This window comes from Oncorhynchus mykiss, chromosome 25 (assembly GCF_013265735.2).
Source record: "Oncorhynchus mykiss isolate Arlee chromosome 25, USDA_OmykA_1.1, whole genome shotgun sequence".
NCBI lineage: Eukaryota > Metazoa > Chordata > Actinopteri > Salmoniformes > Salmonidae > Oncorhynchus > Oncorhynchus mykiss.
The window spans coordinates 39,967,575-39,994,230 of NC_048589.1; the positions used below are offsets into that span (position 1 = coordinate 39,967,575).

General features: G+C 42.2%; 2 protein-coding genes and 1 non-coding gene across 3 annotated transcripts; 1 reads left to right on the top strand and 2 right to left on the bottom strand.

Moving 5' to 3' along the window:
* Positions 1 to 312: 312 nt before the first annotated feature.
* LOC110505906 lies at positions 313 to 12,479 on the bottom strand. The gene is made up of 4 exons (XR_005039536.1): positions 12,279 to 12,479; positions 11,587 to 11,787; positions 10,552 to 10,665; positions 313 to 7,975 (listed from the first exon to the last, which is right to left on the bottom strand). It is a non-coding gene; the product is annotated as an uncharacterized LOC110505906 (transcript).
* A 3,009-nt stretch (positions 12,480 to 15,488) lies between these two features.
* On the top strand, positions 15,489 to 16,930 carry LOC110505908 (thrombomodulin). The gene has a single exon (XM_021585381.2). The coding sequence runs from the start codon at positions 15,569 to 15,571 to the stop codon at positions 16,697 to 16,699; it is 1,131 nt and encodes a 376-aa protein (XP_021441056.2). The 5' UTR covers positions 15,489 to 15,568; the 3' UTR covers positions 16,700 to 16,930.
* Positions 16,931 to 20,260: 3,330 nt separating this feature from the next.
* LOC110505909 (complement component C1q receptor-like) lies at positions 20,261 to 23,239 on the bottom strand. Its single transcript, XM_021585382.2, has 2 exons — positions 21,186 to 23,239; positions 20,261 to 21,148 (listed from the first exon to the last, which is right to left on the bottom strand). The coding sequence occupies exon 1, from the start codon at positions 23,068 to 23,070 to the stop codon at positions 21,259 to 21,261; it is 1,812 nt and encodes a 603-aa protein (XP_021441057.2). The 5' UTR covers positions 23,071 to 23,239; the 3' UTR covers positions 20,261 to 21,148; positions 21,186 to 21,258.
* Between the last annotated feature and the right edge of the window lie 3,417 nt (positions 23,240 to 26,656).

Below are 26,656 nucleotides of genomic sequence, written 5' to 3' on the forward strand. Positions count from 1 at the left end.
GGTGGGAGGGGCTGGGAGGAGTTGGAAGGGGCTGGGAGGAATTGGAAGGGGCTGGGAGGAGGTGAGTGTCTGGGAGGAGGTGGGAATAGCTGGAAGGGGCTAGAAGGTGGGATGAGGTGGGAGGACTTGGGAGGAGGGAGGGGCAGGAAGGTAGGAGGTGGTGGGAGGGGCTGGAAGGAGGTGGGAGGGGCTGGAAGGAGATGGGAGGGGCTGGAAAGACATGGGAGGGGATGAAAGCAAGTGAAAGAGGGAGAGAACAACAACCACCAGTCTTTGATTACTTTACCCAGGTAGGCTCCAATGCAGTAGCAGCCATTCATGGTTGTCCGGCTCAACCTCTCTGTCTTACTCCCATTGATGTGCAGTAGCCCCGTGTGTGTTATGCATGTCCGTCAGCAGATAGAACTCAACACCTTATGAATAAGACTAAAGACTAAACTCTATAAGTAACATCTGTAGGTAACACAGCATGCCCAGCAGTGTGTAGGACACTCGCATGCCGAGAGAATACCCTGCTTCCTGCCACTCTGCAATAGTGCCACTCTTTTTGTTCACACACATCTTTCCAGATTGTGACCATCGTTGTAAAATAATATGGGGAAAAAATGCCAATAAAAACAACATAACTGTAGACCAAAAATGTATTTATTTATTTTTTTATTTTATTTCAAATGTTTTCACTGTTGTGTCCTGGAGCACCAGGTAGCCTAGTGGTTAGAGTGTTGGGCCGTTAACCGGAAGGTTGTAGGATCACATCCCCCGTAGCTGACAAGGTAAAAATCTGTCGTTCTGCCACTGAACAAGGCTGTTCCCTGGCAGGCTGTAATTGTAAATCAGAATTTGTTCATGCCAGGTTAAAAAAATAAAAAAATAAAAAACTAGACTGGAGAACTAGGAGAACTGATACTACACACAGGCAACACTCCACATGAAAGGAAGGAGAGGACTGACTTTACAATAATGGATATCCACTTTGGGCCTTGGCCTTAAAGTGGATTAGAGCTTGCTGTCACTAAGAACACCACCCCTCCCCCCCCCCCCCCCCTCTTGCTTACAAACAGCTCATCCCTGAATGTGATGAGACAGGCTGATATTTAAAAGTGGAGTCAAATAAAACAGACATTATAATTGACCTTAATTATAATTAACATTTTTTACCTTAATCCTAGACTCAAATATTGGAAGGAAGGAACCCCCAACATGTTTGGTACAGGGTTAGCTGACCAGTACACTAGCCCCAACATGTTTCAGACAGGGTTAGCTGACCAGTGCACTAGCCCCAACATGTTTCAGACAGGGTTAGCTGACCAGTACACTAGCCCCAACATGTTTGGTACAGGGTTAGCTGACCAGTACACTAGCCCCAACATGTTTGGTACAGGGTTAGCTGACCAGTGCACTAGCCCCAACATGTTTGGTACAGGGTTAGCTGACCAGTACATTAGCCCCAACATGTTTCAGACAGGGTTAGCTGACCAGTACACTAGCCCCAACATGTTTCAGACAGGGTTAGCTGACCAGTACACTAGCCCCAACATATTTCAGACAGGGTTAGCAGACCAGTACACTAGCCCCAACATGTTTGGTACAGGGTTAGCAGACCAGTACACTAGCCCCAACATGTTTCAGACAGGGTTAGCTGACCAGTACACTAGCCCCAACATGTTTCAGACAGGGTTAGCTGACCAGTACACTAGCCCCAACATGTTTGGTACAGGGTTAGCTGACCAGTGCACTAGCCCCAACATGTTTCAGACAGGGTTAGCAGACCAGTACACTAGCCCCAACATGTTTGGTACAGGGTTAGCTGACCAGTACACTAGCCCCAACATGTTTCAGACAGGGTTAGCTGACCAGTGCACTAGCCCCAACATGTTTCAGACAGGGTTAGCTGACCAGTACACTAGCCCCAACATGTTTCAGACAGGGTTAGCTGACCAGTACACTAGCCCCAACATGTTTCAGACAGGGTTAGCTGACCAGTACACTAGCCCCAACATGTTTCAGACAGGGTTAGCTGACCAGTACACTAGCCCCAACATGTTTCAGACAGGGTTAGCAGACCAGTACACTAGCCCCAACATGTTTCAGACAGGGTTAGCTGACCAGTGCACTAGCCCCAACATGTTTCAGACAGGGTTAGCTGACCAGTACACTAGCCCCAACATGTTTCAGACAGGGTTAGCTGACCAGTACACTAGCCCCAACATGTTTGGTACAGGGTTAGCTGACCAGTGCACTAGCCCCAACATGTTTGGTACAGGGTTAGCTGACCAGTACACTAGCCCCAACATGTTTCAGACAGGGTTAGCTGACCAGTACACTAGCCCCAACATGTTTGGTACAGGGTTAGCTGACCAGTACACTAGCCCCAACATGTTTGGTACAGGGTTAGCTGACCAGTACACTAGCCCCAACATGTTTCAGACAGGGTTAGCTGACCAGTACACTAGCCCCAACATGTTTGGTACAGGGTTAGCTGACCAGTACACTAGCCCCAACATGTTTGGTACAGGGTTAGCTGACCAGTGCACTAGCCCCAACATGTTTGGTACAGGGTTAGCTGACCAGTACACTAGCCCCAACATGTTTCAGACAGGGTTAGCTGACCAGTACACTAGCCCCAACATGTTTGGTACAGGGTTAGCTGACCAGTACACTAGCCCCAACATGTTTCAGACAGGGTTAGCTGACCAGTACACTAGCCCCAACATGTTTCAGACAGGGTTAGCTGACCAGTACACTAGCCCCAACATGTTTGGTACAGGGTTAGCTGACCAGTACACTAGCCCCAACATGTTTCAGACAGGGTTAGCAGACCAGTACACTAGCCCCAACATATTTCAGACAGGGTTAGCAGACCCTGTATAACTAACTTGAAATGAAAAGACTGTCAAAATTAGAAACGTGTAATATCTGAAAATGTAGCGAGCAAGAATATCTTACCCATATGCATCATCAATTGTCTCCTGTCACGTATGCCATGGTTGCCCCTAGTGTGAAGAAGATGTCATCCGGAGACAGGTGTTTTCTCCTTAGCAATCACTCGAATTCCACTGATTTCAAGACTCGGTCCTCCAGAAAGTGTAGAGCAATACTGACCAGCTCAAATAGACAGAAGCGTGCTATATGGCAGACCAATCCAAACTCACCTCTCGGCCTGTCCAGCCCACTCATTATCTCAGCCAATCATGGCTAGTGGGAAGGTTGCTGTTTTTTTCTGTGGCTAAACCAACTAGGATCAACATGTAACAATGTTATTCTTATTTACAGATGGCATACAAGTTTGTTATTATTAAGGCACATGAAAGTTCACATGTTACAGAAGGCATTTCTGCCCCCAAAACAGGCATTTTCATTTAAAAAAAAAGGTTACGTTCAAGCGGCTCTCCTGTGAATTTGTGACCCGAGACATGCGCCTAGTTTCCTGAAACGGGTCACATATGGAGAATCTACTCTGTGTTAGCTAGCTTGAGTTGGCTAAAATCAGCCACAAGCCATGCAGAGTGCTGGCAGTGGCGAGCTACAATCCATCAATCACGAGGAGGTGTGATGTAAACAACCAATTAGATTCCCCACATGTGGGGGCCGCATGATCTTGCTCGGCTACTCCAGTCGAGGCAGCTCTGACTTCTGCTCCGGCAGGCTTGCCTCCGGCTTAAAAGGAAAGTGGAAAATCATTCCTGTCTGTGCTAATTGTTTAGTACCTTGTCTGCTCTTCGTTTGTTTTTCGTCCTTCAATGAACTTTTCGACCTGTTCTGCCTCTGGGATTATTGCGTCAAAGATTTATCTATACTGAACTAAATTTGTAAAACGTGACATGCAATCATTTCAATGATTTTACTATTTTTACAGTTCATATAAGGAAATCAGTCAATTTAAATAAATTGATTAGGCCCTAACCTATGAATTTCATGACTGGGAAGGGGCGTGGCTGGGCCTGGGATGGAACAGACCACGCACTACGGAGCCAGGCCCAGCCAATCAAAATTAGTTTCTACACAAACAGTCTTTATTAAAGACAAAAATGCTTCTCGGTTTCATCAGCTGTCCGGGTGACTGGTTTCAGACGATCCCGCAGATGAGAAATAGTTTGTCGAGATCGGTGTGGAAAAACTTGATTTGCCTGCACATAGACCTGACCTCAATCCCATCAAACACCTTTTGGATGAATTGGAACGCCGACTGCGAGCCAGGCCTAATCGCCCAACAACATCAGCGCTCAACCTCACTACTGCTCTTGTGGCTGAATGGAAGCAAGTCCCTGCAGCAACGTTCCAACATCTAGTGGAAAGCCTTCCCAGAAGAGTGGAGGCTGTTATAGCGGCAAAGGAGGGGGTACAAATTACATATTAAGATATTCAACTAGCAGGTGTCCACATACTTTTGGTAATGTAGTGAAGTACTAAGCCAGAGAACACCACCTAGACGAGCACAGGCACAAACTCACAGAACACAACATAAAAGCCAGCAGATATAAAGTAAAGAGAGAGCAGAGACTTAACGATTTGACAGCTGAGTTAGCTACCAAAGAAGAGCCAAGGAGTCAGCTAATCGAATAACGATATACTGAGGTAAAACCAAAGAATATTTGTCTGTAATGTCAAATGCAATGGGGTAGGGATCCCGGATAGCACGTGTTTCATGTCGTTTTATTGAAGAAGCCAACAGTGCCTTAGCCAGCGAGTAACAACTTCTATATACCGCCTGCTCAACAATGGCATCCGGTCTATAACCTAACAGTTCAGCACCTTACCAGCAGGTGACATCCAAGCATTACATTTTTTTATTTGATTTCATCTTTATTTAACTAGGCAAGAATAAATTATTATTTACAATGACTGCCTACACCGGCCAAACCTGGATGACGCTGGGTGAATTGTGCGCCGCTCTATGGGACTCCCAATTGTTGTGATACAGCCTGGATTCGAATCAGGGTGTCTGTAGTGACGCCTCTAGCACTGCGATGAAGTGCCTTGGACCGCTGCGCCACTCAGGAGCGGACGCTTATTCCACCATGCCTAGATGGAATACAGCTTATGTCAACTAGACGTCAAAACATTTTAGAAAATATCACTTTAGCCAAACCTAACTCTTTTCCTAACCTTAACCTAGGGTAGCCTAGTGGTTAGAGCGTTGGACTAGTAACCGGAAGGTTGCAAGTTCAAATCCCCGAGCTGACAAGGTACAAATCTGTCGTCCTGCCCCTGAACAGTTAACCCACTGTTCCTGGGCCGTCATTGAAAATAAGAATTTGTTCTTAACTGACTTGCCTAGTTAAATAAAGGTCAAATTAAAATGTAAAAAAATTATCCTAACCTGCTACATTAATTATCACTCGCTACAAAAAGTTAATTTTGACAAAAGCAGCATACCTTCTAGACAAAACGACGCCCCCCCCAAAAAAAAGATCTAGTGGGCCAATAAAAACAAACAGATATATGCCACCATGTGGCTGGATTGTTTCCTTCAGAAGGAAACAACACTTAAGATCTCCTGTTGAGATTTATCCAGCAGGGACGAGATCTGAATTCAGGGTAAAAAAAAAAAGCCTTTTATTATCAGTGACCAGGTCGCGTATCGCTGGTAATAAACCCTGCTCGATAACCTGGTTAATCATCATATTCCCCAAAATCTTAAAATTCCTCTTTCGACAGTCAGCAGGAATGTAAACTTACTCAATAAACATGTACATAAATACCTTTATGGAATGGCAAAGATCCAGTTTGAGGTACTACAAGGACCTGTTTAGGCTGGGAAGCATGCAGACGTCTTAATGGTCAATCACTTATACCATGGTTCATCAGTCTACACCAGTCTCTTGGTAGTTCATTGAAAAGGAATTAGTTTCCCCTTATTAGATTGAAAGATGTGTTATTTTTCTACTATGCTAAGAAATGCATGTTATAGTATATTACAGTTCTATTATCTCCAATGAGATCTCGAACTTGAGGAATGTTGAGAAGTGTGTAAATGGTATAGTTGGTTAATCCAGAACTAAAGTGTTGTGTAATTGGTCAGCTGCACGATTACAATTCTAGGTCCATATGTGTTAAGAGAAAGGGATTAAGAGATTCTAGAAAATGAGAAGCTTCACTCTCTCTCTCTCTCTCTTTGCTAGTGACGAATCGAATGTCCCCCTCTCCTTCCGAAATTTCGGAAGACGCTAACCTCTGCGAAATCATGAGTTGTCCAAATAAATCAGTGACGAAAACTCCAAAACACCAGACCTACTGCCGTTCGTTAGCACACGCATCCCATTCCTTCCAGACAGAGTCTATGGTACCAGTTACGTTTACATGGATCTGTCATGGACCTGTCATGGACCTGTCATGGACATGTCATGGACCTGTCATGGACCTGTCATGGATCTGTCATGGACTTGTCATGGATCTGTCATGGACCTGTCATGGATCTGTCATGGACCTGTCATGGATCTGTCATGGACCTGTCATGGACCTGTCATGGACCTGTCATGGACCTGTCATGGATCTGTCATGGACTTGTCATGGATCTGTCATGGATCTGTCATGGACCTGTCATGGATCTGTCATGGACCTGTCATGGATCTGTCATGGATCTGTCATGGATCTGTCCTGGAAGTGGCATCTCTATACCCCGCTATGGCATAACAAGGCTATTACTTTCAGGTAATAAACCATTTGAGCCAAAAGCCTGGTGTGAAAAAGGGATCAAAAACCTAGGAGATATATTTAACTCAGAGGGTCTCCCTAGTTTCCAGGAACTTTGTCTCTTTATCTTAGTCTACAGTCTGCACTTTGTGCCTATGGTGTCCCATTGGGTACAAATTTGTCCAGAGGTTTGGTGTCTGCTATTTATTTTCCATCTTCAATTACTAAAGCAAAAATATCTTCCAAATGGTTAAATCATGGGTAAAGTATTTGTCTGATGATGATGATGCTATTGACAGGGAGAATATAATTTCACTGATCAAAGAACCCAAACCATCAATTCATTCAGTGTAAGCTTTGTCATAGGTTGTGCTGGACACCACTTATAATAATTCATACAAAACAGGCTTTAAGCCTAACCTGTAACCTGTGCCCCCCTCAATAGACTTGGCACATATAAAACAGATGATATGAGATTCATATGTTTTGGAGGAAAGGATCATCTATCCTGACTTCACTCCTTGAACCGATTCCTCTTCGACTTAATGACGATTCCAGTGAACAACAGTGGATGGTTTGGCCGGCTGGGTTGACTGCCGACCGGCTGGGTTGACTGCTGGCCAAAAATGTATTGTTCAGTGCTGGTTGCCACCACATGACCTTCATTAAACACAATGGTTAGCATGTTTCCGCAGGTGTCGTTCAAGATATGATGGGAATGGGAAACTCTTCCCACAGTCAGAGCAGGAGTAAGGCTTCTCCCCTGTGTGAACTCGGCGATGGGAGGTTAAATGACTTGATGTTGTGAAGCATTTCCCACAGTCAGAGCAGCAGTAAGGCTTCTCTCCAGAATGTTTTCGCAGGTGTCTTTCAAGATATGATAGGAATGGGAAACTCTTCTCACAGTGAGGACAGTGGTGAGGCTTCTCTCCAGTGTGTGTTCGCTGGTGCACGTTCAAGCCACTCAGTTGAGAAAAACTCATCCCACAGTCAGAGCAGGAATAAGGCTTCTCTCCAGAATGCTTTCGTAGGTGTCTTTCAAGATATGATGGAAATGGGAAACTCTCCTCACAGTGAGGACAGCGGTGAGGCTTCTCTCCAGTGTGTGTTCGCTGGTGCACATTCAACCCACTCAGTTGAGAAAAACTCCTCCCACAAACAGAACAGGAATAAGGCTTCTCTCCAGAATGTTTTCGAAGGTGTCTTTCAAGATATGATGGGAATGGGAAACTCTCCTCACAGTGAGGGCAGTGGCGAGACCTCTTAGCTTTGGTCCCTTCCTGATGTTTCTTCCCGGATGCAGGAAATGTCTCCACTTGCTCAGAGGAGTTAGAGGTCTCTCCTGGGTGAATGACAACATAAAAAACTGGTGAGCGGGTGCAGTACACATCCATAATCATTGGATCAAATTAAAAGAAATAAATGTGCATTACTGAAAAGGAGTTACATCTATAGGTGTATTCTGCTTGAAATGAATGCTACATCGGCTTTATCTTCTTTTCTAAGTGACAATATCGCTGTTGAGCATCTTTAAAGACCCATTCCAGACTTCCTATCACCTAATGTATCACCTGATGTACTTAACAAAAGGCACATCTCAATGGTTGGTCCAGGTTAGAGCTTAACACAGGAACAGGAATTCAGCGGGTTTTGTGAGATTCTGGCAGGAATGGGAGTGAAATTCTAGAGTCTAGTTCGGGACAGGACGGGACAGGATCAACAGTCCACAGGAACGGGCAGTACAGTAAACGGGCAGTACAGTGAACGGGCAGTACAGTAAAATTGAGTTTGTTTTTTAGGTGGAAATATGTCATGTGAGGAGCATTTCATATAAACAACAACTGTGCAGGGTAGGCCTAACATAGTTTACTTAATAAAAACGAATACAAAAATTAAAGTCATTTCCACCCTTCCCCTTCAGTCAGCTCACTCTTGCGCCCCTAGGACCCATCACTAACATTAACATTAGAGACAAGGAATGAAAAAAAATGTTTTACCTAAATTTGATGGAGTTGTCTTTGACAAACACGGCTTGTAAAAATGTTGCGGATTAGGCTACCAACCGGAGAGAGCGACACGCGGCCTGAGGCGGCATAGCTGCTAATACTTTCAACAACTTTATCTTCAAACCAAATTGTTTGCATATTATTTTTTTTATTTTACCCCGTTTTCTCCCCAATTTCGTGGTATCCAATTGTTTTTAGTAGCTACTATCTTGTCTCATCGCTACAACTCCCGTACGGGCTCGGGAGAGACGAAGGTTGAAAGTCATGCGTCCTCCGATACACAACCCAACCAAGCCGCACTGCTTCTTAACACAGTGCGCATCCAACACGGAAGCCACAGGAGTCGCTGCAGTACAGCGCCCTTAACCACTGTGCCACCCGGGAGGCCTAATTGTTTGCATATTTAACTAAACCCATGCCATCGGAGGTGAAGAAAGAAATAAAAATAGATTGACTTATGCAGTACTGGCGCTCAGGTTTTTAAAAATGTTTTATGTTCATGTTGTAAATTTGTGCTCAGTGCTGAGCTGTAGGCCGGTGCTGTGGTGAGTTGTAGGCCGGTGCTGTGGTGAGTTGTAGGCCGGTGCTGTGGTGAGTTGTAGGCCGGTGCTGTGCTGAGCCATAGGCTACAGTTTCATGCCGGTGCTGTGGTGAGTTGTAGGCCGGTGCTGTGGTGAGTTGTAGGCCGGTGCTGTGGTGAGTTGCAGGCCGGTGCTGTGCTGAGCCATAGGCTACAGTTTTATGCCGGTGCTGTGCTCTGCTGTAGGCTGCAGTTTAATGTGCTCAGTGCTGTGCTCAGCTGTAGGCTGCAGTTTAATGTGCTCAGTGCTGTGCTCAGCTGTAGAGGCTGCAGTTTAATGTGCTCAGTGCTGTGCTGAGCAGACCATCCTGCTGGGGTCTCTGTCCTCACCTGCAGCCTTAATCCACCTACATTTAGAATACGCTCTTATCCAGAGAGACTTAGGCAAAACAACCACATCACAGTCGCATATTGCATTAACAAAATCATTTTCAATACTTGGTAAAACCATAAACTATAAAAACATTTAGGTAATTTAATATACTATTTGAATAGTTTATTCACCGTTATTCAGCAACTCCACACAAAATACATTTTTCTGCTGTGTGTGCCAGCTCATGTTTTTTTATAACACTTGGTAAACCAACACAATAGCCTACATATTTATGCGGGCAAAAAAAAAAGAGCACGAGATGGGAGTGGTTTTTATCAGGAAGGGACAAGAATGTTCCGGGGTAAAATAAATTTGTTGCGAGATCAGGACAGTACAGGGGGAAAAAAATTGCCAGGACAAGATGGGACAGGAATTAATTGTGGTGTGTGGTGGTGTGGTGGTGGTGGGGGGGGGGGGTGCTCTTTTGTCCTCAATTACATACAACTCCTTCAATTTCCAAACCTTTGAATTTCGTAATTGTGTCTAAACATATAATTTCGCCCTTATGTGTTTATACTTTACTGAATTTATACTTGGAATATACTTCAAATCAAATGTTATTGGTCACATACACATGTTCAGCAGATGTGATTGGTCACATACACATGTTCAGCAGATGTGATTGGTCGCATAGACATGTTCAGCAGATGTTATTGGTCGCATAGACATGTTCAGCAGATGTTATTGGTCACATACACATGTTTAGCAGATGTTATTGGTCACATACACATGGTTAGCAGATGTTATTGGTCACATACACATGGTTAGCAGATGTTATTGGTCACATACACATGTTCAGCAGATGTTATTGCGGGGTGTAGCGAAATGCTTGTCCTTTACTTTTATTACTGGAAAAATTCAAAGATAGCTGGAGTGGGCCTTAAACCCGTTAAATCAACTAATGTGTGTTCCTGGATCATCTGACGTGCCTAAAAATAATACATCAAATCTGCTCTTACCATGATCAGCAGATTCCCCAATGTCTTCCTTCTGTTCTTCATTCATGGTAACATTCAGCCCCAGTGTTTGACTGCTGCCTGCCAGCTCTACAGATGCCATGTCTGGACTCTCTCCTGTGTAAATGAGAATAGAAGACAAAAAAAACGTGTCAAAATGTGACAAATGCATTGCGTCTAAACTAACATCTTGCATTGACTCGAGGAAATAAAATAAATACTAAAACCATGTAAGAAAGTGGTTGGCGTGCAACTAAATGACCTAACTGTGTACTTGATATCTGCCTGCCTCGATCAACAACCAACCCAGGTATCTTAAGTAAAAAAAAATACAATTGGCATCTTAAAAATAGTATTCTAATAGAAATCAGTCTCTCACTAAAAGGAAAGTATGAAAACCAGCTGGCACTGTGGCCCTCGAGGACCCGAGGAAAAGTGTAACCGCTGTTGATAAAACCTGGGATGTAATCTTAAGTGCACACGGTAGCAAACTGTTTGGCCAGTAACCGAGAGGTCGCAGAGTCGGATCCCCGAGCCAACTAGATGGGGGGGGGGGGGGGGATCTGTCGATGTGCTTTTGAGCAAGGTATTTCTCCCCTATGAACTTACTAATAGTTTTTAATGTATAACAGGCTATGAATATTTCCTTTAACCTGTCACAAAGGCAGATAAGAGCATCTGTAAAATGACTAAAATGTAAAGGTAAACATGAATATGAGCTGTGTATAACAGTAACACAATGCAATGTACAGTGGTAGAAAAATGTGAATGAGCCATGTGGAGAATACAGTATTCAATATACAGTACAATACCTTATGGACCTACACAAGGAACCGAACAGAAGCAAAAGGCACAGAACAGGAAGGGACCAACCTGAATTTATCCAATGAAAACTCTTATTTACATTGTAAACGGTTTCTGTTGTAAACGTTTTGCAATAGACCAAGATTTTTTGCTACATTCTGCAACCAATGAATACACCCCTGCTCTCTTACCTTGGTTGTAAACGCTGTTGATAAAAACCTGCTCTCTTCTTACCTGGATAATCATCACATTCCCAAATCTTCACTTCCTCCTCTTTATCTTTCGTGATGATATTCAACAGGAGTGTTTGACTGCTGTCTTTCACTGATGCCATTTCTCCTGCGGTGCCCAGTGATGTTGTCAGTCAGGACCCAGTCAGTATAGTCTTGGGCTCAGTTTGTGGTGGAGAACGGCAGGCTAGTTATCTTCACTCTCCTTATTAAGTAAAGATCAGATAGATAAAAAACCTGAAAAACCTGTATAAAATGCAAGGGCTGTTATGTAATTTGGTGACTTGCTATCTAGTTAGCACACATAGCTATTGTTTTCTGATGTAGACAGTGATTTAATCAGTGTTGCTACGCTAATTTATTTACCTGTATCGGCTCTCGGCTGGATAAGCTACGAAATAAAGTCACAAATTGCAAGATAACCGTAGTTAACTAACGTTATTTAAGGTTTTCGCCACAATTTATTGCTAACGTTAGTTAGCTACAGATTTGCCTATTTTGATAAAGTATGTGATGGCATTACTTTTTTCCGTTTGATTAACTTTAGCAAATAGTTGAGTAACATTAGCCAGTCCTTGCGGTTTTGTCTAGAAGAGACGCGGCTTTTATTACAATTGACTTTGATTAAAAATTGACTTGACCAGGCCTTGCCTGTCCATTTGTCCTGAAACAGACTCCTCGTAAGGTCGTTCTTACCTGAAGCCTTGCTTCGCTAAAACGGAATCATAAATAGTTTGTTTTATTTGTGTACTGGATTAAGTTATGTGTCCATTGTTTATCGAATACAGTATTACTTATGGTTTAATATCTCCTACTAATAAAAAATAACAAACAAACGCGATGGCAAATTTTCACTTCTTCTTTTTCGAATGACTGGGCAAACTACACAAACGTAGAGGTACGCCACCTGTGTGCGGGAGGGTGCATCGTAGGGCATAATATATTCATTACTCAGGTTTTGGTTATTGTCCCCCACGATGAAATTGGAGAGGTGTTTCTCCGCTGAAAAGAGCCAATAATGAGCGGAATGAGCTACTATCGCCGAGCAATGAACAATGACACAGATATTTCACTGGATGTATAAAAGTAATGCATCCGCTTGGGGTTTTAAGCTCACTCGGAACTGACCATATAATTAATCAACTTCATTATGCTGTATTCCTCACCAAACTTAAGAGATGAAACAATGACTCTGCATTATTGACTCTGCATCTAACATATAATAATATAATAAACAATTGTATTTAACATTTTAATTAGATTTGTGATCAGCTAGTTTATTTATTGGCCTGTGTGTCCAATAGAAAAAATTACTGGTATGTCCTGTCTGCACAACCATTACAATTATCGGAGAGAGAAAATCATTTGGGCCTTGCTCAGTGAAACATTGTTGACAGTATATTGACATTTTATTCCCAGTACACTCACACAAAAAAAAATGATTCTGGGGCACCATTTTTGCCTGTAGGGGAACCCTGTAAAAAAAACAGGTTCCAGATCTAACCATTTAAGATCAGATAAAACTCATGGTGATGGTGGAGGCAGAGAAGGGGACCGTGGTCAACATAGAGGAGTCAGCTGACTAGGGGCCCATGGTGATGGAGGAGGCAGAGAAGGGGACCGTGGTCAACATAGAGGAGTCAGCTGACTAGGGGCCCATGGTGATGGTGGAGGCAGAGAAGGGGACCGTGGTCAACATAGAGGAGTCAGATGACTAGGGGTCCATGGGGATGGAGGAGGCAGAGAAGGGGACCGTGGTCAACATAGAGGAGTCAGCTGACTAGGGGCCCATGGTGATGGTGGAGGCAGAGAAGGGGACCGTGGTCAACATAGAGGAGTCAGCTGACTAGGGGCCCATGGTGATGGTGGAGGCAGAGAAGGGAACCGTGGTCAACATAGAGGAGTCAGCTGACTAGGGGCCCATAGTGATGGTGGAGGCAGAGAAGTGGACCGTGGTCAACATAGAGGAGTCAGCTGACTAGGGGCCCATGGTGATGGAGGAGGCAGAGAATCCCAATCACTGATCCCAATCAGGGCATGTATGCGAGAAAGCTGAATCTTAAACAGAAATAACACTTGGGACTACGCCAACCACGTGCGACAGCAGTAGCCATTCATTTACATAGACAGCGTCGTGTGTGCCAGCGTAATTGTCAGGAAAAGTAATTATAAAAAAGTTGTTATTCTCTTTTTAAATCAAAGTTGCCTCATTCCTTGAGTTTTCCAGACGTAGCCCAGGTTACATGCCCTGAGATAAACAGGAGTAGCTGAGACGGCGCCGAAGAGGATGATGTTTACAAGCTTCTAACCAACTGTGCTATTTAGTTAGTTTTGTTTGCGTTGTTTGGAACTTGTTTTTTTTAAACTTATTTTTTTCATAATGTTGCTGCTAGGGTTAGCTACGTCTGGTAAGACGAGGGGTGGGTGTGTCTATTTGCCAATAACAGCTGGTGCTACACACAGACCGATGCTGGCAATAAGACCGCACACAGCCAACTGTATAAGGCCATAAGCAAACAAGAAAATGCTCATCCAGCAATGGCGCTCCTAGTGGCCGGGGATTTTAATGCAGGCAAACTTAAATCCGTTTTACCACATTTTTACCAGCATGTCACATGTGCAACCAGAGGAAAAATACACCTTCCATTTGGCAAATCTGACCATAATTCTATCCTCCAGCTTACAATCAAAAACCTATGCAGGAAGCACCAGTGACACGCTCAATACGGAAGTGGTCAAATGATGTGGATGCTACGCTACAGGAATATTTTTCTAGCACAGACTGGAAAATGTTTCAGGATTCAGCCAATGGCATTGAGGAGTATACCACCTGAGGTAAAGCCCCTCAGTTTACTTCTGGAGATGCCACGTCTGCCCTATCCTGACTATCCTGAAGTGTGGCTGCCAAACATTGTGCAAGATACTCCACTGACATCAATGCAATTATGAAGTTGTGAGACAGTGAAACATTCCTTTTTCTACCTGTTGGATTCTGGCTTGAAATATACGTATTCCTGTCATCATATTAGAACGTATTGATTACATGAATAAGAAATGTATATGTTAGGGGTCAATGAAAGGTGAATAGGAACTTTGTGCATGGAAAGTTACTGAGTGAGACAAGGGGAGGTGCAGAAAGTTCACATTCTGTTCAAACATTTTTTTGCTGAATATTCATATTTCTAAGGAAGAGGGCAAAGGGTAGCATTCTGGTTTGAGTTCCTGGTAAGGCAGGCACGTTGCTGGGAACTAGGACAATGAGGGATGTGGAACTCAACTCCAGATAAGGTCAACAGTTGAAGAGAGAAGACACCGCTGGGAGGGGGGCCATAGGGGCCCACCCTGAAAACCATCTGACTACAGCCCTATCCCATATCAAATCAAATCAAATGTATTTATATAGCTCTTCTTACATCGGCTGATATATCAAAGTGCTCTACAGAAACCCAGCCTAAAACCCCAAACAGCAAGCAATGCAGGTGTAGAAGCATCGTGGCTAGGAAAAACTCCCTAGAAAGGCCAAAACCTAGGAACCTAGGAAGAAACCTAGAGAGGAACACATGGGGAAAGATAGTACTTTTTGGAGAAATGTCCTCTGGTCTGATGAAACAACAAAAATAGAACTGTAACCTTCCGGTTACTAGTCCAATGCTCTAACCACTAGGCTACCCTGCCGCCCCTGCTGTACCTGTAGGAATGTGAAAGACAATGTAATTATTAGACTTTTACATCACCAAATCATTGTGGATTACTAAAGTATAATATCCCTGATAACAAATCATGATAACATTGGATCAATAGATTCATGGGCACAAATATGTGTGTACCTTCCCTATCCAGAAGAGCCTACTCACTTTGCAGTTGGGGGTGCTTTTCTGGCAGTTTCTATTTCCTTCCTTCCTCTAAACTTTTGTCTCTAGGGTTTCTCCTTTCATGGTTTACTCAGTATAACTAAATGGATTTTGCCCTCCACGAATCCTCCTGTGATGTGCACTGCGATCATGGCAATGAAAACGAATCCTTTTCTTGGTTTGATAACCATAATTATTATAACTATGTTCATGCTAACGGTAGGAGGGGAAAGCATTGACTCGACTACATGCGTGTGCAATAGGAACATGTGCAACGCTGTAACCTTGGGTGCTGTCGATTTCCAGACATCGGGGGAAACATGCCAAAAGATGGAAGGAGAGCTATTGACAGTTCGATCTGCAGCATCAGACAAAATTATTGGAGATTTGCTTGTAGGCTTAACGGGAGACTTCTGGATCGGTTTGCGCCTACCAGCTGACCGATGTAGCAACATCGAATCGAAATTGAGAGGTTACCAGTGGGCAACTGGATTTCAAATCACAGAATTCAGCAACTGGAAAGACAACGTAAATGTCTGCGCTCCACGGTGTGTGTCCGTTTCTACCGATCGAATGTGGACAGAACGACCTTGTCAGGAAAAAGTCGATGGATTTTTGTGTCAGAATGTACATAAAAGCATATGCCAAACACCGCAAATGGAGGCTCACGAGTTTTTTCATCAAGGAAATGGTGGTGAAGGATGCGCTATGGCTCCTTGCGAACATATATGCACAGACGTACCAGGGGGCTACACATGCTCGTGTAAAGAAGGATATATTCCAAGTAGCGAAAATACGCACTTGTGTAAAATGCACTGTTTTTTGGCCAAATGTCCAGTAATATGCGACAGACACAGTGCTGGGACACAATGTGATTGTCCTAGTGGCTTCATAAAGAGTGACGATTATTGCCACGATATTGACGAATGCGACCATGGATATTGTGATCAAAGTTGTGCTAACACGGCTGGAAGTTTTGTTTGTTCGTGCAGTGCAGGATTTTCCCTTCAAAATCTCGTGAAATGTGTCAAAACAGTCGGAAATGAAAGTGTTCCCTTAACAACGCCTGTCCACAGCGACTTTTTAGCGCCAGGTGTTAACTTTACAAGTAATGTCTCATCAGCAACAGCCGGGGGGTTTCTTTGGGTATGGATTTTCATTGCAGTGGCGGTCATAGTACTGATACTTGTTGTTCGGTATTGTGTTATTAAGCGTCATGAGCAGAATGTCGATGGCCAACAGAGATGTAATGATGAGGCGTTATAGAAACCAGTGACTGCCACATTAAGGAATGAGGAAAAGCTACTCAAGTTGGGGAGGGGGTTCAATGCTACTGTTGTGACTGTTGTTCAATATTACTTCTAGAGCTATGTTGTCATAAATGTTATGAAACCTAAATAAAGATGTCTAAAAAAGAAACAACGAATGACTTATAGCATTTTCATATGTAGAACATTCTCATAATGGTTGCTAAATAGTGTATGATAAAAAAAGAAATGTTAACATTTCGTTGATGGATACCCTACAAATGATGCATACACATTTACAGACAAGGGCATATGGTTCTTTAAATCAAAGTAATATAACAATTGGTTGCTTAATGTCACGGACCATTAATGCTTTTGATAATATTAATGTGGTCTAATTATTATACTGTTATAATTAGTACTACACTATGAATGGTCAACATGTACAAGCTGAAGGAGGTCCTGAGCTTACCCATGATGTTATATTCAGATTTGGTACAATCACTTTTTCTCCACCCTGTTGTTAATATCGGTATTGTAAAATAAAGCCCCAAGAACATCCATTAAGGACACGTTTGTGTTACTTTTTTTGGTGAAATAAAAAATATATATATATGTATATATATCCCAGATACAGCAGTTTCTGTCTCAATATTTACAATGACCTCAATTTGTCAAAACAAACGTAAAAAACAAATCGAAGTGCTCATTTCACTTTGGCCCATTGACTAATCAACTTCTGTATGTAGATGTGGTGTACTAACATCGCCACATCTTTTACAGTGTAAGAAAACACAATGAGCATTCCATTATTTGAGTGCTATTTAGGAACAGGATATGACTGTTCTCCTTTGTCTACCATTAGATCCAAAGTGCAAAAAGACACAGGGGTCTGTTTCAGACTATCCAGGCACACATTTTGAGTGGCTGCTTGCTGCTTCCTTGTAGCGTTTTAGCCAGGCCCAGTAGGCACGTTTGGATAATTAACGTGAGAGTTTAGGATAATTAATGTGAGAGGTTAGGATAACTATCGTAGCAAGTTATAATAATTAAATTGGCAGGTTAGGAGAATTGACGTGTCATGTTGGGATAATTGGGTTATGGTTAGGAAAAGGTTACGTTGCTTGTACACTAGATAGCGGTAAATTGCTACGTGCAAAAACTAATGTCTGCAGTTTTTGGTTTGGCTATTTGTTTCAAGTGCATTAGTATGTAAATAAATCTCTCCCATGTCTTATTCGACTAGTAGTTGTTCTGAAATGTTTATTGCTTGCCTACAATTTACTCCCTCCTCTATGTTTACAGTTTTTTCCAACTGCTTACACACAAAATCCTTTCATGTCACACGATTTTTGAAACCTCTCACTCAAAGTGCAAAACTACACACCAAATATCCAAAACCATAAGCTATTTCTCAGCCTTTGACTCAGTTGTCAATTGCATAAAACACTTTTTTCAAAACACTACACACAATTCTCTACCTAAAACACAAAAATCTAACAGGAAGTGACTTGCTTTCGTTTTCCAAACACAACCAATCAAAATGCTACACTTATTCACCAGGTCACACACACACACTCCTCACATGTGCAAACACTAAAATCTTAACTGATCACTAACCAATCACTGTTTTACTGTAGTATAGGCCTATAAATAGGTCAAAGGTCAGATGACCTGTTTTGAACAATGGATGCCAACAATGGACAGAGAGAAAGAGGAGTAGGAGGGAGAGGAAAAGGACGAAGATGATGAGGGCAAAGAAAAGAAGGAAAGGAGAGCCATCTCTGATGAGATTAGGGCAACACTTGTTGATCATGTGATCAACCACGGTTTGACCATGAGAGAGGCTGGACTGAGAGTCCAACCCCAGTTGAGTCGATTTACAGTGGCATCCATAATTCAAACCTTCAGAAACGAGAACAGGTATGCAACTATCTAATGACAATTTTAGCATTACAGCAATGTACTGTAAAATACGTATGACAGCATAGTATTGCATAAACATTTGTAACTCTAAGCCATCCATTTACTGCACTGCATTGAATGAATAAGGTTGTTTATCATGCTGTACTACATTTTTTTGTACATTGTTCACAGTTCCTATTCTGTACAGAGTGGAAAGGCAAAGACATCATGGAGGACGAGGACGCTTGTTTACAGATGTACAAGAGACTGCAATTATAAATATGGTCTATGTGGGGACATAGAGGTTGCCTCTGTCCAAGGTTGGATACGCCATGCTAGGAGATACTTCCCTCGATGTTTGGCAAGAGAAAACGTATCTTGTGATGTGGACGAAGTATTGTGGCCAGACTCAGGCCGGAGAAGAGATGAAGAGTAGCTTAGCACTGGTGATCCCCCCCCCCCCCACCCCCCACCACCACCACCAATTCCTGGACTGCCCCCCCCGGGACCCCCCACACACAAATTGTGTTCTTTACTGTATTCTAAAGAATATACTTTTGGTTTACATATGTTTATGGTTTTGTTGTATGCTACTGTATACAACAGTAATGTTTGGCCTAATAAATATTTTATGTTTCTACATTGCATTGGTGTTTACAGTGTACTTGTTACCCCTCTCAGCAGATTACTTTCACTGTAGAACATTGTATTGGTGTTTACAGTGTACTTGTTACCCCTCTCAGCAGATTACTTTCACTGTAGAACATTGCATTGGTGTTTACAGTGTACTTGTTACCCCGCTCAGCAGATTACTTTCACTGTAGAACATTGCATTGGTGTTTACAGTGTACTTGTTACCCCGCTCAGCAGATTACTTTCACTGTAGAACATTGCATTGGTGTTTACAGTGTACTTGTTACCCCGCTCAGCAGATTACTTTCACTGTAGAACATTGTATTGGTGTTTACAGTGTACTTGTAACCCCTCTCAGCAGATTACCTTCACTGTAGAACATTGTATTGAAATGTAGATATAAGCCTATGAAAGAACAAAGAGCTTTAGATTTAGAACAACAGTGTTTACATGGTAGATCCAAAAATGTTCTATTATGAAAGCAATGTTTGCCATTTGATGCAAATGCTTCATTCTGACATGTGTTTATGGCATTTTGAATGCAGTGTTACATTTTGAAGGAGATGTGAGGCATTTTGCATTTTGTGTGTGCAGTTTTGGGGAATTGTGTGTAGAGTTTTGAAAAAAAAGGAGACCGTTTTGAAAACTTGCAGTTGGAAAAAAACTGTAATACAACACACATACATTCATTATTCATTTCGGATGCCTAACCTGATGTGAATGTTGTTCTATAGAAAGTATTTGACTCTAGCTACACAATTAAGGAAGTAGAAGGGGGTTGAGGGGGGAGGGGTATTGGACTTAGAGCATTGGACTTGTAACCGAAAGGTCGCAAACTCGAATCCCCGAGCTGACAAGGTAAAAACATATGTTATTCTGCCCCAGAACAAGGCAGTTAACCCGCTGTTCCTAGATCGTGATTGGAAATAAGAATTTGCTCTTCACTGACTTGCCTAAAGGTTGAATAAAAAGACTATGTAAATATATGCAAGTACACTACACATTAACTAACCAATGGGATTAAACACTACATAAGGATCTGTTAGCAGAAAAAAATATATTTTATTTAGAAAAGGTAAACAAATGTGTTTGTGGTACAGAACTTTTTGTTGTTGTTGCAGTTTTACAGATAATTTCCTGCAATTCAACACATTTCACCATGGAGCGGGGAGACATGTTTGCAGGTTTAAAAGGCGATTTCCTGCAATTCTACACAGAGAGAGTAACAAAATCAATGGGGCCGCCTCGAGGTCAGGGTCCCTGGTAATTGGTAATTCAGATCTGATTATTACAAGTTTAGATAGCTGGCTAGACTAACTCAAATAAATTATCGGTCTAAAAAATGATAACTGACATGGGCTAATTGAGTGACCGTGGGTGAATGACATGGGCTAATTGAGTGACCGTGGGTGAATGACATGGGCTAATTGAGTGACCGTGGGTGAATGTCATGGGCTAATTGAGTGACCGTGGGTGAATGACATGGGCTAATTGAGTGACCGTGGGTGAATGCCATGGGCTATAACGAGAGGAAAACTGCTGATGCACAACCAAGTTTCGAAATTGCACCCTGTGTTTTCTACTATTCCAACTCAACAGTGAGTTGAGACCCTGACTGAGGTCTGTAAACCACGCACAACGTGACTGGACTAACGACGTGCACACAGCAATGGACTGTATAGGAAGGAGTATAGCAAAAAATATAAATAATGATTACCGTGCAATAAAAGTAGGAAATAACCCACTGCTGGGTCAAAATACACGAATAACATGAACTCGGGAAAATAGTAAAAATCAACCCAACATTTTTTTTCGAGAGTATGACGATGAAATAACATTGTTAAACCGTTATGAATAAAACATACTTAAAATTGGATATGTGCTTTGATGAAGTACAGGCAATGATCTGACACGCTGTAAAAAGAAAACATTTGTATTCAGATTCTTCAACGATTTTTAAAATATATTTTAGTAGGTAATGCAATGTCTGAATATTATTTAGATTTGTTATCGTTTAACATTTCAAGAGTTCACACAATTTCAAGCTGTGCTTTCAAGTGACCCGTCAAATGTTTCCAACCGAGTATCTATACCGGAAGCCACCCAACAATAACTGTCAGCAGTGGCGATTTTCTTCCTCGCTTCTTTTTTTGAATGACTGCATCGAAATATGACAATAACAGAGGTTACTGCAATGAGAATAAGTAGTGGAACAACAGAAGCAATGACGCAAATAAACAGCCAAGAGCTAAATAAATGATAATTATGCGCTGGCCCACTCATTCCAATGGTTTTGCTGGACGGACTATGCTGCGTAATGTCGTGCGGAATGTCATGCGTAATGTCGTGCGTAATGTCGTGCCTAATAGTGTCTTGAGGTGGTCCGTGGGTGTACTGAGTCTCTTTTTTTAATTCAACCGGCGATATGGTTATAGTGCCCATGGTCTCGTCGTGTTGGTCAGTGTCTCTATGATCACTTGACGTCTCCGCAGTGGAGACAACAGTCACATCTCGAATGCAGGTCATTCCATTAGGGTGTAACCGGAAGTTCTGATGGCAAGAACACCTGAAACTACCAAAGGTATTAGTGCATTTGTCCTCGCATCGATTACTGAAGCATTCGTCTATGTCTTTACAAGTATGACCGTCCTCAGACACAGTGAACCCCGCGATGCAATGGCAGGAGAAGGATCCTTCAGAGTTAAGACATATTTGGGGACATCTAGATTCCGTGCACTCGTCTATATCGTGGCATTTGCCATCAACCATTGTGTAGCCTCCCTTGCACCTACATATGTAACTACCTTGGGTATTGATGCAATGATGACCATCGCAGGCATTAATGTGGCATTCATCAACATCAATACAACCAAATTGGTCTTTATCCAATTGGAAGCCGTTTGGGCATACGCACGAGAAGCCCGTCGGTCCTGTTACACATTGGTGCTGACATGGAGAACTGTGACAATATTCCTTTAGGCCACATGATACTCTGTCCTGTCCTAACACATAACCGTCCTTGCATTCACAACGGACACCACCAGCGTCACTATCAACGCACAAATGATCACATCCACCGTTTTTATACCCACAGTTCTGTTTATCTGAGCCACAAAACGGACCAGGGATAGTCCAACCATAGACACCATCCGTTAATTTACAAATAGAAAAGTGATCATTGTCATTGCATCTTATATCAGCATATGTTCCAAATGGGAATGCAGTCATGTTATTATCCCCATTTAATGGATTTGCTGAGAATGGGAGCATGTAATTCACTTGCTCTCCTCCTGCCAACAACAAAGGTTTACACATTCCCTTGAAATAGAATTTGCACGAGTAAAAAGCCTCGTCTTTGCAAGATCCATCCGTCCATTTCAATTCATTGCGACTCCATAAAGAATAATGTACCAACACGCAACGCTCCTCTGTGCAGGTGCTGCGAGGTTCCTTCTCCCAGTTCGAATATTGGGAATATTCCCCTCCAGATATCCACTTAAAACCGTTGAGACTCATGTCCCTTATAATGCAATCGCCTTTACGCAATTTCAAACCGATCCAAAATTTGAAGTCCAAATAGCGATGTCTTTCGTCGATCTGTGAAAGGGTTGACTGAAGTTCTGCTATCTCGCTTTTGTCTTTAGTTGTTACCAAGTAACCTCCGTCACCATGGCATTTCAATCGAGCGTCTTCAAAGCTGACTCCCTCCATGTGAAAAGAGAAACAGGCATTGGATGTACACACAGTTGCTTCTCCGTCGGTGTCTGCTCCAGTTGCTCCCCACATAGAGAGTTGCAGTAAAAGTAACAACAGCATCATTCCCACATAATCCAATAAACCAACAGCAATCATTGATTTAATTTCTAAAAGGCTACATTTACGCCTTATTGGCAAACGGACGACAAATTAGGCTCCTTATTCCCTGCAAGTGGTGCGAATTTGAATTGTACATTCAAGCGCCTACACCCTGTATGTGTATGTAAACATTAGACCTAAAAAAAATATTGCAGCATATTTTTGTCTTCTGCTGAACAAAGTTCCATTGTGGAAAGCAAAAACAATAGCAGCAGCCTCATTGTTTTGACTTGTTTTCCCGATGGCTACATGTTTAGTAAACGTGACAGACTGCTTGTTTGGCCTACACCACTTTTAGCCGATGTTGATTTGCAAACGCAAAACATAGCATTTAATGATTTCGCAATCTATTAAATCAATTCCCATATGAAAGTTACAATTTGTACGTAACAATTGTTCATAGCCTATCATATGTATTTCATTTATTTCGAAAGCTGTTGATTTCATTATTTATTTAGTTATGTTGACTAACTTAATAGGCTACATTTAAGTTTATAGAAATAAGCCTTCATTAAAAATTGCAAGTGGACAGACAAAAACGGCTTCCCAAATAGAATGAATTCAATAATTTGTTTCCATGTGTTGCAGAGAACAGGGCCTTTTCCTGACAGTCTTCTTTTAATTAATTTAAAAGCTCTGCTGAAATGAGAGCCCGGAAAAATGACAGTAGTTAACTAGATGGTAACTTTACAAGTACAGTTGTGGGGCTTGGAAGTTTAACAAGTTTTATGGTAACACTTTCCTGGACACCCAGCATCATAACACATGATGACATGGTCACAACCAAAATTTGTCATAACCTGTCATAATATTGTCATATTACTGTTATGACCGTTATATTTACTCCTTCATTTCAAACGTGTTTTTCCCTGTCAAGAAGTGTCCTTCCATTTGAACGTTTTTTTTTCCTTTGTTTGCATTTGTAATTCATTCTTTACAGTCTAGGTTTTTTTTTCCATCATATTTTAAGTAACTTGCAGAAAATACACTCTATGACACTGTCATGAAGCATTATGACCATCCTGTGTCACTTTACTTGGACTAAGATAATACACTCTATGACACTGTCATGAAGCATTATGACCATCCTGTGTCACTTTTAGTAGTTGTGGTTCAGCAGTTTTGTGGTCAGTAGTTGTGTGGTTGTGGTCAGTAGTTGTGGTAAGTAGTTGTGTGGTTGTGGTCAGTAGTTGTGGTAAGTAGTTGTGTGGTTTAGTAGTTGTGGTCAGTAGTTGTGTGGTTGTGGTCAGTAGTTGTGGTCAGTAGTTGTGGTAAGTAGTTGTGTGGTTTAGTAGTTGTGGTCAGTAGTTGTGGTAAGTAGTTGTGTGGTTTAGTAGTTGTGATCAGTAGTTGTGTGGTTGTGGTCAGTAGTTGTGGTCAGTAGTTGTGGTAAGTAGTTGTGTGGTTTAGTAGTTGTGGTCAGTAGTTGTGTGGTCAGTAGTTGTGGTAAGTAGTTGTGTGGTTTAGTTGTGTGGTTGTGGTCAGTAGTTGTGGTCAGTAGTTGTGGTAAGTAGTTGTGTGGTTTAGTAGTTGTGGTTCAGCAGTTTTGTGGTCAGTAGTTGTGTGGTTGTGGTCAGTAGTTGTGGTCAGTAGTTGTGGTAAGTAGTTGTGTGGTTTAGTAGTTGTGGTCAGTAGTTGTGGTCATTAGTTGTGTGATTTTGTAGTTGTGGTCAGTAGTTGTGTGGTTGTGGTCAGTAGTTGTGGTAAGTAGTTGTGTGGTTTAGTAGTTGTGGTCAGTAGTTGTGTGGTTGTGGTCAGTAGTTGTGGTCAGTAGTTGCGTGGTTATGGTCAGTAGTTGTGTGGTTGTGGTCAGTAGTTGTGGTTTAGCAGTTTTGTGGTGAGTACTTGTGGTTCAGTAGTTTTGTGGTGAGTACTTGTGGTTCAGTAGTTATGGTTCAGTAGTTGTGTGGTCAGTACTTGTGGTTCAGTAGTTATGGTTCATTGGTTGTGGTTCAGTGGTTGTGGTTCAGTAGTTGTGTTTTCAGTACTTGTGGTTCAGTAGTTATGGTTCAGTAGTTGTGTTTTCAGTACTTGTGGTTCAGTAGTTATGGTTCAGTAGTTTTGTGGTCAGTAGTTGTGGTTCAGTCGTTGTGGTTCAGTAGTTGTGGTCAGTAGTTGCGGTTCAGCAGTTTTGTGGTCAGTAGTTGTGTGGTTCAGTAGTTTTGTGGTCAGTACTTGTGGTTCAGTAGTTATGGTTCAGTGGTTGTGGTTCAGTAGTTATGGTTCAGTGGTTGTGGTTCAGTAGTTGTGTTTTCAGTACTTGTGGTTCAGTAGTTATGGTTCAGTAGTTTTGTGGTCAGTACTTGTGGTTCAGTAGTTATGGTTTAGTAGTTTTGTGGTCAGTAGTTGTGGTTCAGTAGTTGTGTGGTTGTGGGAGGTAGGTGGGGGGTTCGGTAGTTGTGGTCAGTATTTGTATGGTTGTTGTCAGTAGTTGTGATCAGTAGTGGTCAGTAGTTGTGTGATTGTTGTAGGTAGTTGTGGTCAGTAGTTGTGTGGTTCAGTAATTGTGGTCAAGGTTAGGGTTAGGGTTAGCTAACATGCTAATTATTTACAAAGTACCTAAAAAGTAGTAAGTAGTTGAAAAGTTTCTAAAATGCAGAAGTTGTCCTTGATAAGATTTGAACACCCAACATTTGGGTTGCTAGACATGCACGTTATATGTTTTATCCTTAATTGTGTAACCATACCAAACATAACATTTCATACTATTTTCAGAGTCCCGGATTTACATTTACTATGTTACGTCTAGTCTATGAGACCAGGCTGTTTACACAGGCCCGATTGCTTCTGCCAAATATAAGGCCCTGCCTGAAACCCGAAATCAGAAATAACTCCCGCAATTAGTAAATCCTTTAGCTGCTGCTCTCTGTCTGTCAATCAATCACTCCCGCATACTCCCATTTTCTTCTGAGCTGTCTTGTATTATTCACGACCGTAATCTAGCCTGGGCTAAAAGCAAGGAAATAGTGTTCTGATGCTGATTGGCTTATTTTTAGGCAGTTACGAAACAAGTGTTCTTTTCTTCTCAGGAAGGCAAAGTCTGAATATGTTATGTCTGTAACCACTGATAACCTGAGTTTTGGAAGGCTATTAAGTCTATGTCTGGTAACAGTAATGTTAACGAATTACCGTCATGTGTTTTGAAGGACTCTGTTGCTATATATGGCAAAACTGAAATGCTGAATTGTTTCAATGAGCACTTTGTATCATCTGGTAGGCTGTTTGAACCCTGTGTGGATGAAGTAGTGTCCTCTGTCACTGTACAACCATGTGTGGATGAACCAGTGAGAGCTTGTCAAACTTTTTGCTTTTTGCCATTCTCAGTGCAGGTGGTACATAAAGCCCTGAAATCCTTAGATCAGAGAAAGCCTGCAGGTCCTGATCTTTTGGATCCCTACTTTTATATCTGGCAGCTGATTTCATAGCTGAACCACTTAGATATCTGTTCAATCTAACCCTGGAATGTAATGACATTCCAAAGATCTGGAAATCAGCATTTGTCCTACCACTTTTAAAAGAGGGAGATCCAACTCTTTTAAGTAAGTATAGGCCAATCTCAAAGCTGTCACCCCTGGTGAAAATA

Coding starts and splice junctions, on each gene's coding strand:
- LOC110505908 (XM_021585381.2), top strand. CDS start 15,569: ATGTGCACTGCGATCATGGCAATGAAAACGAATCCTTTTCTTGGTTTG.
- LOC110505909 (XM_021585382.2), bottom strand. CDS start 23,070: ATGATTGCTGTTGGTTTATTGGATTATGTGGGAATGATGCTGTTGTTA.